The sequence below is a fragment of the Hyperolius riggenbachi genome, chromosome 1 (genome assembly GCF_040937935.1).
Source record: "Hyperolius riggenbachi isolate aHypRig1 chromosome 1, aHypRig1.pri, whole genome shotgun sequence".
Lineage (NCBI taxonomy): Eukaryota > Metazoa > Chordata > Amphibia > Anura > Hyperoliidae > Hyperolius > Hyperolius riggenbachi.
In genome coordinates, this window is record NC_090646.1 from 652,883,544 (window position 1) to 652,899,218 (window position 15,675).

General features: G+C 46.9%; 1 protein-coding gene across 23 annotated transcripts in view; it reads right to left on the bottom strand.

Moving 5' to 3' along the window:
* CELF4 (CUGBP Elav-like family member 4) overlaps positions 1-15,675 on the bottom strand; it is a 1,336,489-nt gene that overhangs the window by 230,041 nt on the left and 1,090,773 nt on the right. For 14 of the 23 annotated variants that reach the window (XM_068252027.1, XM_068251954.1, XM_068252008.1 and 11 more), the window contains exon 4: positions 1,417-1,545. The exons of 2 other annotated variants lie outside the window; for them this stretch is intronic. In XM_068252027.1, coding sequence (XP_068108128.1) covers positions 1,417-1,545 — 129 coding nt within the window. The remainder of the gene's footprint in view (positions 1-1,416; positions 1,546-15,675) is intronic. 7 more of the 23 variants (XM_068252032.1, XM_068251978.1, XM_068252019.1 and 4 more) reach the window with 1 other exon arrangement.

Sequence of the window (15,675 nt, forward strand, 5' to 3'; positions counted from 1 at the left end):
GATCACCAGAAAGTAGCCTATCACTGCGGCTGCAAGGAAACTGGAAATGTCATAAACTACAAAAATATAAAAGAATCAATGACATGGGTGGTTTAAAAGGAATCCGAAGTGAAAATAAACTTCTGATATAATGATTTGTATGTGTAGTACGGCTAAGAAATAAAACATTAGCAGCAAAGATACGAGTCTAATATTGTTTCCAGTACAGGAAGAGTTAAAGAGGAACTCCAGCCTAAACAAACATACTGTCATTAAGTTACATTAGATATGTTAATTAAAATAGATAGGTTATATAATCTCTTACCCACCCTGTTTTAAAAGAACAGGCAAATGTTTGATTTCATGATGGCAGCCATCTTTTTGGTTGAAAGGAGGTGACAGGGAGCATGAGACACAGTTCCAACTGTCCTGTGTGCTGAGCACATCTCCCAGTTGCTAGGCAACGTGAATAACAACAGGAAATCCCATCATACTCTGCACAGCATCAGGGAAAAAAAGCCCTGGCTTTTTTTTTTTTTTGATGGGTGGAACTTAGCTAAAAATGCAGCTAAAAATGATGCTTTGGTAAGAAAAACAAAGTGCTGATTCTGTGAAACTGTTAAAGAAACAGCAAGCCTTTTCAGTTCTGCTGAGTAGATTTGTAGTCTAGAGGTTCACTTTAAGAAACTCCAGTTATCCATGCAAAAGAGCTTCTCTGACTTTCAAAGTCACAGAGCGCTCTGCCTTCTGAAGCTTATCAGCTCAACTGTCTGTCACTGTATTTTGCTTTTTCTGCAGAGGAAACTTCAAAATGTCATTAGACTGCTCTGTGAACTCATTCAGCATGCTGAGTGTAATGTGTAAACTGTAAATATTAAATGCAATGATGCAATGTTATAAAAAAAAAAAAATATATATATATATATATATATATATATATATATATATATATAACTGAAAATATTATCCGTATTACACAACCAATTCATAATATCATAATTTATTTTTTTTCACATTAGTGTCACTTTAATCCTGGTTAACCAAAGTGGAGGTACCATTAAAAAAATAAATGACTAAATTAAGCAATTTATAAAGTGAAAAGCTAGACTGCAAGAAAACATGAATGGATAATTTATAATGAAAAAAAAGTAATTTTCTACCACTTATGCATGTTTCTAGTGTCAGAGATAAATCATTCTATGCAGTCGTCAGAGTGGAGGGAGAAGTGTGTGAACCACGAGGACCGCGGAGGTGGAGCTATCCAATAGCTGGACCTGTCTGTGATCTCCAAAGAAAGGGGAGGAGCAGTTGCATTTGAGCTGACTTGTGGAGAGGGAAAATGGGAGGGGTTTCTGGGACAAGTTGAGAAGAAGCTTTCTGCTAGTTTTTGTACACCGGTTATTGGTTCTGTCACTTCTCTGTGTGGGGCTTCCATACCTTTGCTGTTTCCATCTGGTCCTCGTAAGATTGTACACTCCTCAATGTTTCCGAAAGCTTCGAATAGCCGGCGGACGTCGTCTTCTGACTGCTGCTTGTTGAGCATACCCACAAAGAGTTTTCTGTCTTCTGGAACAAAATTAAGAGATGCTTACCATATTTTGGTAATCATACTTCATCAGGACATGCAAAAGACAATTTCATCGAAGATCATGTCACACGTATCTGCTATTGTTCTCTAGAGTGGGTGGAGTTTAAAGGGCAACTGAAGCGAGGGGTATATGGAGGCTGCCATATTTATTTTCTTTTAAGCAATACCAGTTGCCCGGCTGTCCTCCGCATCTTTTAGCCATAGACCCTGAACAAGCATGCAACAGATCAGGTGTTTCTGACTTTATTGTCAGATCTGACAAAATAAGCTGAATGCTTGTTTGTGGTGTGATTCAGACACTACTGCAGCCAAATAGATCAGCGGGCTGCCAGGTAAATGGTATTCTTTAAAAGGCAATAAATATGGCAGCCTCTATATCTCTCTCCGAATACAGTCCTGTTTTCTGTAGCACTTTAACAGCCTAGAAACAGTGAGAAACAGCTTGAGATAAGGTTTTACTGCAGAGAAGTCCAAGGGTCATTATTCCTGCTTTGTTTTATAGCTTAAAAGACAGAGTGTGGTTTCCAAACTGCAACTATGACAAAATGCTGCAATGTTATTAAAAATAAAGCTATAGAACTGAAAATAAAAAAATGAGACTCATTTCTTTGCTGCTAATGTTCTATTCGTTATCCGTACTAAACATACAATTCATTATATCATAAGTTGTTTTTGTTCAGGTCTGCTATAAAAGCCAAACTGTACATCAGACTTTCCCAAGATGTAAATTGAACCCTTATTTTTCTGTTTCTGCCGCCGCGCGAAATGCGTTTTTGAAGTACAGGTGATGGTGTAGAAGATAAACACGCCGTATCATTACACACGGCGGCTAAATCTGCAACAGCACAGCAACACCTAATTGCGCTTTCCCTCTCGCCTCTCTTTTTTCCCCTCTCGCAGTGTGATCCGATCAGCGCGCACAATGGAGAGGATTTTCTCATGTGTGCGCCCCCAATGACTTTTCACATCAAATTAAAGCTGGCTCTTTCAAGGCTTCAGAAAGGGTAATTGAAACACTTCTTCAGAATTGCACCGACTTGCGTTCTATCTCCCTCATCTCCGTCTGTATCCGTGACGACGCGCGCAGACAGGCGGCGTAACCAGACCTCACTTAATATTAAAGTGCATGATTAAATGGGATTCGCCCAAAAAAAAAGACAAAGAGCTGAGGGGCTGCCGATTGCTAATCCCTTGTTCGCTGTGCTTAAAAATTCAATTTCTTTCTTTCAAGAGGCGAAAACAGAAGGAAGTGTAGGACGAGGGCGTCTCGATAGCGAGGGGGGGGGTTCTTGTTTTCCCGCGCTCTTACCGACCCAACACTCCCATTGATATGCCGCACGTGACTCCATCCCTGTTCTCTGCAATGTAGCCAGTTCTTGCCGATCGCAATCGCGGGAAACTGGCGAAATATAAGTGCCTCCGCCCCGTACGTTTCACGGTTTATTCATTTATGTCAGGAGGATTTTAGAAAACCTTTGACAAGCAAAGCAATGAGTAGAACCTTTTCTCTGACGCATAACTCTTTCTACTGGTGAGCTGAGCTAATAAATAGCTGTGAACTCTCCCTGTTCTGTATTCAGTGCTGATGTCACCAGCAAGATGGCAGCTCCCATGGCGGCATGAAACCCGCAGCAGAAATTAGCTACTGTGAAAAAGTAAAGATGCCCATTAGAGGTACAATTTGACAGCTGATCAATCATTTGATCCATATTTTCAGATCAATACCATCGGATTGGTTAGCAGGAATTTGGTCATTAAAGGGCACAACCACTTGTTTACAATTGATTACATGGTGATTGGAAACAAACGATCACCGCAGGATTGTATTTATTATTATTAGTTAGTAGTTATATAGTGTTGACATCTTCTGTACAGAGTATATTGTCTTGGGACTATCTGCCCCGCAGCGGAGCTCACAATCTAATCCCTACCACACTCATATGTCCATCGTATCCTACGGCCAATTTTAGGGGGAAGCCAGTTAACTTATTTGCATGTTTTTTGGAAGTGGGAGGAAACAGGAGAGTGACAGGAGGAAACCCACACAAACACCAAAAGAACATACAAACCACATGCAGATAGTGCCCTGGCCAAGATTTGCATCGGGACCCAGTGCTGCAAGGCGAGAGAGCTATCCACTGTCTGCACCACCATTCCCCCCTATTAAACCGAGCACTTTTACACTGCAGTAATACTGCAGTCACTCCCCGTTTTAACCACCCTGGCGTTCTGATTAAATCGCCAGGGCGGCTGCGGGAGGGTTTTTTTTAAATAAAAAAAACACTATTTCATGCAGCCAACTGAAAGTTGGCTGCATGAAAGCCCACTAGAGGGCGCTCCGGAGGCGATCTTCCGATCGCCTCCGGCGCCCAGAATAAACAAGGAAGGCCGCAATGAGCGGCCTTCCTTGTTTTGCTTATATCATCGCCATAGCGACGAGCGGAGTGACGTCATCGACGTCAGCCGACGTCCTGACGTCTGCCGCCTCCGATCCAGCCCTTAGCGCTGGCCGGAACTTTTTGTTCCGGCTACGCTGGGCTCAGGCGGCTGGGGGGACCCTCTTTCGCCGCTGCTCGCGGCGAATCGCCGCAGAGCGGCGGCGATCAGGCAGCACACGCGGCTGGCAAAGTGCTGGCTGCGTGTGCTGCTTTTTATTTCATTAAAATCGGCCCAGCAGGGCCTGAGCGGCAGCCGCTGGCGGTGTTGGACGAGCTGAGCTCGTCCAGACCGCTCAGCTGGTTAAGTTAGCGTGCAAACATGCAATAACCGTCTGCCAAAATGGCCGATAATGACTGTTCGTTCAGTGTGTACAGTAGCTGCCCATTGATCTTGCTCAGGCATCGAGGGTCGTCAAGGATCCGTTGTGCCAGATCCTTAAAGTGTATCTGAACTCATGCACTGGAGCTTGTCTAGTAGTTTCCCCCTGAGCTGCAAGTTATCACAACTGTCATTTGATCTCTCAGCTGTGTTCGTTAGCCTTGGCAGAGCAGCTAATTTGTAAACACAGGATGTTAACCCATTGTCTGCCTCTTCAACCTAATTGCCCCTCCTAAAATGCTGCATCCCTGCGGCTGACATCTCCATAAATCACCCCTAACACCCCCGGCAAAATCCACGACTTTCCTGGTGGTGGATTTTGCTGCCCTAAGGAAGCAGAGCTTTAAGCTGCAGCTCTGCCTCCAAGGGAATCAATCTGCGCGTATCTCCGCCTCTCCCCCGCCCCTCTCAGTGAAGGAAGACTGAGAGGGGCGGGGGAGAGGCGGCGGTCCGCGCTGATGGACACGTGTAGAGGCAGAGCTGCAGCCAAAAGCTCTGCCTCTATACGGAAGCACTCCCCGCAATGTGCCCCAGGGAGTTTGGGGTGATTTATGGAGTTTTCAGCCATGGGGATGCGGCATTTTAGGAGGGGCAATAATGTTAAAGAGGTTTTTAAAGTAAAAACCTCATTTTTTGGAGACTTCAGAGTCTCTTTAAAGTGAATGTTTACCGTTTCAAAAAAGAAAAAGTCAGATACTCACCTAAGGAGAGGGAAGGCTCGGTCCTAATGAGCCTTCCCTCTCCTCTCCCGATGCCCGGTCCCGCACAGGATCCCCCGTGGCAGTATTCGACCAGTCGGTCAAATACTGCCACTTCCGCATGCCGAAGGGATGTTTCGGAAGCCTTCGGGAGCACTCGGGCTCCCGAGGACGGGGCGGCTCCATACTACGCATGCGCGAGCGCCTTCTATGCCGAGCGTACGTAGTATGGAGCGGCCCGTCTTCGGAAGCCCGAGTGCTCCCGAAGACCTCCGAAGTCCCTGAGGCGGCGGACACGAACAGGGGAGCCAGCGCAGCACCGAGGGCACCAGGAGAGGAGAGGGAAGGCTCATTAGGACCGAGCCTTCCCTCTCCTTAGGTGAGTATCTGACTTTTTTTTTTATAGCGGTACCCATTGGCTTTAAAGGTTATTATACTGTTGCTAATCTGTTAGAGCAGAGAGGAAGTTCTGAGTTCAGAAGCGCTTTAATGACCCCTAACCCTAGCAGGTTCGGTTGAAGTGATCTTTCTGCTACCCCCACTCACAGGACTTTGCTCTGTTGTCTGCTGATCGCCACCCTCTCCGCCCCTCTCCATAGCAACAGGACATATTGCTAGCCTGAAGGCTAGCGTTGTGTCTGAATGTCATAGTTCCCCAAATTGTCGCCCGAGGGAACATTTTCCAATCCCTGCAGGGTGAGGATTCTCACAAGTGTGTGTGTGGCTCTACTTCAAGATGCTGATAACGCCACGTTTATTAGGTATGTTTTAAAAAGGTAGTATAAAATTCATGTTTTAATTTACTCTACATGTTTTTTTTTTACCATTTTTTCCTTCAGTTTTTCCTTTTATACAGAAGAGAAGAGGGTCCCGTATTGTGCGCAGACCAGGCGACAGCTGACTACAGACGCGCCGCTATCATGCTAATTCATGCGCTGTCAGTGACTCTGATAAAGGTGGATTCTTTCATTCAATCACGCCTTCCCGGAGACCAAGCTGTAGCGTTAGATTAGGAGGCATTGTGCGATTCAATCACCGTCCAACCACCACCCCCCTCCCACCACCACCACCCGTCAGTCTCTGGTATTCAGCTGGCACACGGCAATCAGCCCCCCCCCCCCCCTCCACACTCCCACCACCCGTCAGTCTCTGGTATTCAGCTGGCACACGGCAATCAGCCCCCCCCACACACTCCCCCCACCCGTCAGTCTCTGGTATTCAGCTGGCACACGGCAATCAGCCCCCCCCCCACACACTCCCACCACCCGTCAGTCTCTGGTATTCAGCTGGCACACGGCAATCAGCCCCCCCCACACACTCCCCCCACCCGTCAGTCTCTGGTATTCAGCTGGCACACGGCAATCAGCCCCCCCCCCCCCCACACACTCCCACCACCCGTCAGTCTCTGGTATTCAGCTGGCACACGGCAATCAGCCCCCCCCACACACTCCCCCCACCCGTCAGTCTCTGGTATTCAGCTGGCACACGGCAATCAGCCCCACCCATCAGTCTCTGGTATTCAGCTGGCACACGGCAATCAGCCCCCCCTCCACACTCCCCCCACCCGTCAGTCTCTGGTATTCAGCTGGCACACGGCAATCAGCCCCACCCATCAGTCTCTGGTATTCAGCTGGCACACGGCAATCAGCCCCACCCATCAGTCTCTGGTATTCAGCTGGCACACGGCAATCAGCAGCCCCTCCCCCCACACTCCCCCCACCCGTCAGTCTCTGGTATTCAGCTGGCACACGGCAATCAGCCCCCCCCCCCTTTCCCGTCAGTCTCTGGTAGTTAGCTGGCACGCCGCAATCCCTGATTTACATTCTTACATTTTTCACAGGTGGTTACACCTTACTGCGGGCAAAGTGCATCACTGTGGAATGTTTGTTGTGTCTTCCAAAGTGATAAGAAACAATACCCTGTCTCCCAAAGTGCACTGGGAGGAAAGGGCTGCATAACTAAATAGCCTAGGCTAAACATCTCTGTGAGGGTGGTGCTACATGTCAATAAACAGCAATATATAGATATAGGAAGTGTCTCTGATGCTAAAACCAGGCGTATTACCCTAAACATAGGTATCCTGTATAATTGACTGCATTCTACTCCAAGTCCCTACAGGGCCTCTTTAAGCATTTTGTTTGAAAGGTACTCACATAGCCACAACAGAAGGGAATAAAGGACAGACGTGAGCTGGAGAAATGTGACCTAGCCATTGTTAATTCCCCACGCATGCCGACGCGTTTCGCCCTCCCAGGCGCGCAGCTTGTTGTGCGGCCATTTTTCATAGCATAATAGCGATGATAGGGCACTCCAGGGCTTCCGATGAAATGGTTCATTAAAACAGTTCTTGAGTTTCTAAAGTCACTCGGTAACACTTTGTAAGGCTCTTGGTACCTTACAGCACCCCGGAGGCTGATCTCAATGAGCCGTGCTCGGCCTCCCCTGTCGCTCCTTATCGCTTTTCAATGGATCCTTCTACTGATGAGCGGCGCTCCGATGCAGGAGCTCGATACTACATTTCCACTTCTCCTTCTCCCCGCCGTCCGCGCTCCCCAAGCAAAGAGCCGGTAATGGAGGCGTCTGATGGGACGGAACTATGCACACAAAATAACAGCAATCTATTACAGATAACGCCAACCCATCTTAACACCCCCCCCCCCCCCCCCCCGATGCTTCTGGTGCTGTTCTGAGGGATGTGATGAGTTCCCGGTTTCTAAACTCAAATACAGAAGATAAAAAGGATACAAAAGGAAGATTTGGCCGTTTACGACGGCAGGAGCTGCGTTTTTCATGTGGCAATCACTGGCCAGTGCCTGGGGCGGCGGGGTCAGGGGGAGGTAGAGTAACAGTACATTTTTGTAATACTGTCTTTAGGTTTTTATTTCATCAGCTGTAGACATTTGTGGATTAATTTAGCATTGGAGTCCTAGGAGGAATAACGCTCTAGCTGCTGATTAGTTATGGTCACGTCTAGGAGAACTCATGGGGAAGCATGTGATGTGTTTGATCAGCAAATAAATTTGCAAAGCTCAGATTTGCTGTGATCACACCCTGCTTTAGCACATGATCATGACTAGCAAATCAGAGACTTACATATCTATCACCTGACCAAACTGATCACATGCTTCTCCATGACTTCTCCTAGACAGGACAAGCATTACTACAGCTGCTGAAGAGGATTATCTGATGGCATTTAGATCATTGGTGCATGATATGGGACAATGGCCTCAATTCACTAAGCTTTATCAAACACTTTATTAAACGTTTGATAATTTACCTCATGAGTAAAATCTAATTTTGAATTCACTAAGGTGTTATAGATTTATTGAACCTTTTATCGATAACACATCTCATAAATTCATAACACCTTAGTGAATTCAAAAATTAGATTATACTCATGAGGTAACGTTTGATAAAGCTTAGTGAATTGAGGCCTATCCACACCTTGACATGGAAGATCCTCACTCTGAGACACATTGGGTCATCCAGGAGCTAGTCTTCCAACTCATGAGAAGCAAATGATTTGTGGCGGAGGGTCTGTTAGGGTTAGGAATCGGGATAAGGGAGGACTCTGGTGAGGATAGGGTTAGGTTTGTTTTTAGTTATCTGTGGTTTTTGTAGCAGGAGGAGACAGCTAGGGTCAGGCATTGGTAAGGGGGAGGGCTCGTGTGAGGCTAGGGTTAGGTTTTGTTCTAATTATCAGTGGATTTTGTGGTGGTGGTGCAGTAGCATAGCTACAATTCATGGGGCCCCAAGCGAAACTTTAATAGGCCCCCCCCCCAATGTTCATACCCCTTCCCTTGCATTCCATTGGTGCCCTTTACAGCCTGGGGATCCATATCACAAGGGTCATAAACAAGTGTGGCCATATCATCTTCACACCCATAACAAGTGTAGCCACAAAAACACCTGATCTGCAGTATAGTCCCCTGTATCAGCGGAAAGTAAGGTTAGTAGTTGGGGCCCCCCACAGCTCTGGGCCCCCTGTAATTGCAGGGTCTGCTCCCCCATAGTTACGCTCATGTAGATATGACAGTTATAGTTAGCGATCAGTAGAGGAAGGCTTTGTGTGAAAACAGAGCAGGGGCGTAACTAGAAATCAGCGGGCCCCCAGATGGCCCAATGAATTTGGATAACACCCCCCCCCCCCGGGCCCGCAGAGGGGCCGTTTTGGTCGGTAGGAGGGGTCGCAGCATAAGGGGAGAGCATGGCCACACATCGGTGGGGAGGTGGGACACCCCCCCCCCCCCCCCCCTTGGGCTCTCTCCTCAGCGCTCTTCTCCAGCATCAATCAGTGGCAGCAGACAGTGGGCAGTAACACATCTCCATCCGCTGCAGAGGTCCAATCTCAATGTGCCTCACGCTACTTCCTGTTTAAACAGGAAGTAGCGTCAGACACTTACAGAGCGGAAACTCCAGCGCGTGGAACGCATGAAGGTATGTCTTCCTGCCCGCTAAATTGCACCCAGGGCGAGGGTGTAAAAATTGTACCCCCTTCCCCCCACCCCCGTAGACTCTAAGAACCCTTACTCTTTAGGGACAGTCACACAGTCACAAGTAGATCTGCCTACTTACTAGTGACCAGCCGCTCATCCAGGAGGATGCAGGGACCAGGAAAACACACAGGCGAAGAGAGCCCGGAAAGCCAACTCCTCCATGGGCGCCGTGTACTGACAGCCTGCAGTACCGCTAGGGACAACAGGTGTCATCACGCAGTGGTGACGTGATGATGACGTGACATCTGACGCAGGCAGCCTGGGAGGAGTCAAGGAAGGTGATCAAGCTGGTAATCTTCTTCCCTTTGGCTGCATCGCGCGTCACCAGCTCCCTAGCGGTTATGCCCTTCTGCCTGTGCCCCCCCTTCTTCTACTTGCCGGTCTGCGCCCAGTGCGGTCGCCCTGCCCGCACTGCCCAAGAAACAGCCTTGCTGACTATAATGAAATATCTGTCATTTTACAGACATTCCACTAGCGGCTTTTTCCGGTGCCCAAATTACTGCGATACTCAAATGCGCATGGGGTTGGTTAATGTTTTCAGGGAGAGGATAAGTTTATTCCACTAGGAAGACTAGAGACATTATAATGAAGATCAAAATGGATTCTTATTATCAGCATTTTTTTTCACTTTTAATTGAAAACATTATGTAAATCCTAGGACCCTGGCATTACATAGCAGGAGTGCGGACCACCTAACCAGCCTGCTGCGACCACCTCGGCCGCGTGTCGTACCTCGCAATGCTTGCTGTAGCCGTACAAAAAAAGAATCCTGCACATCATATTTCGCAAAGAGCACGTTTAGCTGATGGCGACAGAGCATTTTATATTTCTGACTTTCAGCTGTAATCACAGCCGGTAAATAAAGCTATACATTTTCCGAGTGCCGCGTTCGCCGTCGCGGGAATGAATTGTGCCAGCCGGCGTCACCTCTTGTCCCCTCCCAAATTGATAGGCAGTCAGGTGAAATGATGAAAGGAGAGGGAAATGAAAAGGTTTCTGGGGCTGGAAACTTAATTATGGCTCCTCCCCCGGCTCGCCGTGTCACTTTTTCTGTACCGCCAGCGCCTCCGCGCAGAGTTACCGCCGCGCCCCGCAGGAAAGCCCATAATAACCGAAAGTACAAAGTGTCAAAAGGAATTTTTCAAGCTTTGACAGCTCATACATTACAGTTCGTCGGCTTCTTCTGGGGCTCTGCTTAAAATGAATAGGCAGTCAAATCTATATTTTCTCTCCTTTGTCTCCTGACGCTGCCGCGCACAGCTTAAGGGCTTCAAGCGCGGCGAAGGGTCGTGTATTATCTCCCACGCCGGTGATAATCTATAACCGTCTCTGCGGCCGCTTCCAGGCTAACATGAGACTATTCGCCGGGGTTGCTAGGTGCCGGGGCTGCGTTCAATCCACGCGTTTGATGATAGCCCTTTTCAACTAACGGTACATCTGGATCTAGAAAAAAATGTATAAATAAAAAAAAAAAAGTTTTCAGATAAGCAGCTGTTGGAATACACAGAAGTCGGGATTAGAATGAGTCCAGATGTTGTGCAGAAAGGAGTAATTATTATTTTAGGACTACTCCACATTTATTAACCCTTAAAGCGGACCCGAGATGAAAAACTATAACAAGTAACTTGCCTATATATCTTATCTAAAGTTTAGATAGTTTACACAGCAAATCTAGCTGCAAACTGCTTTAATAGAATAAGAATATTTCTTCCTGTGATACAATGACAGCAGCCATGTTGTTTGTAAACATTACACAGAGGCAGGCTTATCTGCATCTTGAGCAAAAAAAACTAATCCTCCCTCCTCCCCTCTGCCTCTGAAATCTCTGGCTAGTAATACCTCCCCCTCCTCCTGCTCAGACTGAGCTCCCATGAACCCTTGCTACTGTCTGAAAGTGCCTTGGCTCTCTGAAAATCTGTGGGCGTGGCTTGTTTAGTTTATAAGGAATTAGAGTATTAAAACAAAAACAAAAAAGTATTTGGCTTGAGGAATGCCCTATAAACAATAGGAAAGGAACACAATTGTGCAATGAGTAAAAGTTCATCTTGGATCCACTTTAAGCTTCCAGATACAGTAAAACTTTATTTGGCTGCAGGGCTGAATTTCTCCTGCTGCTGGGAGCCTGTTAGGGTATCCAGAGTGGGCGGCAGGGAGCTTTTTATACATACCTGTCCGGGCGGCTGGATTGGATTCTTCCTCCTCCACTGCGGCTGTGCTCCCGACATGTCTTCTCGGTTCCAACCACATGATATGACATGAGATCCGGATCCAGGAGACTGTGTCAGCATCACAGCACCACCTGGTGTTGGAAGAGGGGTTTTGAAAGAGTTTCTGATTGCTCTTCAATACCGCTATTTAAAAAGGTGCCTATGGCGGCGCACAAACTTCCACCGCTAGCGTGTGCACCCAAATTTCCTGCTACACCAAAAACTGCCTCCCCAGTGCCCCATAGCAGCAATTACCATTGCGGTTTATAGGATAGCTGATAAGTGACGGTTACAGCGGCACCAAATTAAATGCTCCGCCTGATTTACCACCGCAGCAGCTGAATCCATAGACAACAGGAAGAAGGCCGCACAGCGGTTTCATTCACATTTTAAAGCAAATCAGTAATGAAATTAACAAAAAAGGGTAGATACTTACCTAAGGAGAGGGAAGGCTCTGAATCCTATAGAGCCTTCCCGTTGCTGTCACGTTCCCTGCATTCCACCGATTTTCCTGGTTCAAATATTCTTTCTCCAGGAGCCCTCCAAAAGCTTAAGAAGCACTCATGTCCTTGAATGTTTCAGAAAAGGTGTGGCTCCCTATTGCACATGTGCACACGAGAATGCACTTACACATGCACAGTTATGGATGCGAGTGCTCAGAGTCAGATTTACTATAAGGCACTGTAGGCATGTGTCTACAGGTGCCTGATGATGGAAAGGCAGGTCACTCCCATCCCCGAGTGTGCGCCTCCCTCCTTCCTTCCCTATGCAGAATCCCGAGCAGAGTGTAAATAAGAGGCTACTCACCCAACTCTCAGCATTCCACTGACCAGATCTCCCTTCAGTCAGGGGGCAACTTAATACTGAGTATAACTCTGGCTATCTGATACCATACCTCCCAACTTTTTGAGATAAGAAAGAGGGACCCTTAAGCCACTCCTCTGCCACACCCCTGATCACCCCCAAACACACCCCTAGTCACGCATGCCATAAAGATTTCAAAAGATAAAATGTGTTGTTTTCTAATTCAACTTACAGCGTTCCTTTCTCTCCTGCTCTTTTTCCATTGTATTAACACTTGAAAACAAGAAATATATCCATTTAAAGGATGGAAATAAAGTTTAGAGTCAATTAAACCGATTTTTTAGTAGATAAAATACAACTATTTACATGGATCTGTACATCAGTCCTGAAAGAGGGACAAAGGAGAAGGAAAGAGGGACAGAGAGACAGAGGGACAGGGCTCCCAAAGAGGGACTGTCTCTCCAAAAGAGCTATGTGATACTAAGGGGTACCTGTAGCTACCTATGATGGGCAAGGGAAGTAAGGGAGAAGTGACAGCTGGGTCAGCCGGGACACTTGCGGTGCAGTTTGGTGGGGGGTTTGTAGGTTAAAGAGAACCTGTACTGAGTAAAATTATTTAAAATAAACACATGAGGTAACTTCAAATGAACATTACATAGTTACCTCACCATCAGTTCCTCTCAGAAGCTCACCATTTTCTTCTTACAGTGATCCCTTCCAGTTCTGACAACATTTTGTCAGATCTGAAATATATCAGTTGCTGTCAGTAAAATATCAGTTGCTGTCAGTTATAGCTGAGTGGACAACTGATATGCCCGGTAATGTCCATGTTTCCCTGTGGCTCAAGTGGGAGATGTTACAGTTTAACAGTGTGCTGACCAGAAAGCTGTTATGGTGTAATGGCCATTTTCAAAATGGAGGACGGGGAATTCCCTTGGTCACAGTGGACAAACCGGACGTGGGAAAGGAAAAAGAGATTGAGGAGTAGATTACACGAGTGGTAAGTATGACTTGCGTATGTTTATTTTGACTTTAATTTTCAGTTCAGGTTTTCTTTAAGGGAGTATGAAGTCCAGGGTGCCAGGACATCTGTGCCTATAGGCTCCTGTGAGGTAAATCCAGGCCTGCGAATGCTTCCGAGGATCCCACAAGGCGTATTTCACCAGTTGATTGAATACGTGCAACCGGGGGTGACAGCAGAGCAGGCACATGCTTTGGGCCCAATGGGCATTAAATGGCCCATCTGCCTCTTTCTTCAACCTCTCCCCACCTCAGCTTACCGAAAGGGGGCGGCAAATCTACTACCTTGCCTAGGAACCCATTACATCTCCATCCATCTCTGGATGACATCACTGCAACGAGGGTTCCATGAGAGGAGCAGGAGGCTCTATATTGCGGTCAGAATTCGCCATGTGCAGTTTTATGATTAGTCAGGCTCTAAACGATTGTCGGACACACCAGACGGAACCTGGTGAGATTTTCGTTCTGTGCGGTAACCGTTCCTTCCTTGGCCGTGGATTGCGAGAGAAAGGTTTATGGCAGCTATTCACAGCGCCTGACACCTCTTACTAGGAAGAGACGGTGAGACGCGCGACCAATACGAGTCTTCCGGGAGCGCCAAGAATGGCGCATATTAAATGACTTGTTCATTAAGCCCTAATAATGCCAACTGGGCAGCAAAGAGCGCAGTCTCCAATCAAATGTTAATGAATACCTTCCCAATTCCTGCTGCAGCACCTCATTAAATATTTACCTTACGAGCCCACATGTGCTTACATTTTATTAAAATATGTGTCACTTAATGGTGAGGCAGAGCGAGGAACTCTGTGCTGGATGAAAGTGCCGGCGTTCTCATTGGACGAGGAATTGAGGCGAGCCAGAGGTCATGTTTGTTTGTTTTATTATAGCGTAAGGCTGGGGAGGGGCACCCTATTCATTGTCTTAGAGCTTATAGACAGTTTCCAAGGTGACAACTGGTCAGTGCCGGATCATTCACAGGGCAAACCTAGGCAGCTGCCTACGGCCTAAAGAGGAGGCGGAAATATCACAATCTCTGTTTTGTTCATGTTAAGTTTAAAGAGGAACTCCAGTGAAAATAATGTAATAAAAAAGTGCTTCATTTTTTTACAATAATTATGTATAAATGATTTAGTCAGTGTTTGACCATTGTACAATCTTTCCTCTCCCTGATTTACATTCTGACATTTATCACACGGTGACATTTTTACTGCTGGTAGGTGATGTCAGTGGAAGGAGATGCTGCAGCTTTTTCGACAGTTGGAAACAGCTGTTATTTCCCACAATGCAACAAGGCTCCCACAGTGTGATGTCAGAACCATGGTCCTGACATCACACTGTGGGAGGGGTTTCACCACAATATCAGCCATATAGAGCCCCCTGATGATCCGTTTGAGAAAAGGAATAGATTTTTCCTTTGAAAGGGGGTATCGGCTACTGATTGGTATGAAGTTCAATTCTTAGTCACAGTTTCTCTTTGCCAGCATATCCAGTTATATCAGTTTGAATTCAAATGTGCCTCTAGTATATAAAAGGACTGTCATCATTTGATATAACTGGCACAGGGCCCTGCCAGATAGTGGTGTGTGAGGCCTCCGGTGTGCGTCAGTGTTGGGTCCACAGACGACCAATTTGGATTGGATGACCAGCCATTTTTTGCATAGGCGTGAGCTGGGTGATTCCACAGAGCCTCCAGTTTATGGTTTGTGTGGAAGAAGGAAAATAAATTGTGTGTCATCATGTGTGTTCATCATGCCGGTCTGTTTTTAATGGGGATTTTATATGGGTGTGAAACTTGTTGTGGGTAATCCAAAGCTCCTTAACCACTTCAGTCTATCTGGACGGATATATTTGTCCAGATAGGCTGCACTAACTGCCGCTGGCCCTGCGCGCTCCCGCCGCCTTCCGCTTTCCCCCGGAGATCAATGAATGGGAACAAAGTTCCCATTCATTGATCTGTGTCTCTGTATGAAAAATAGACGGCTTCTCTGAAAAGCCGCGATTTTTCCAAGTGTCACGTCATCCCTGCAGTTCCAGTAAGCGAGAGCTCTCGCTTACAGGATGAGTAA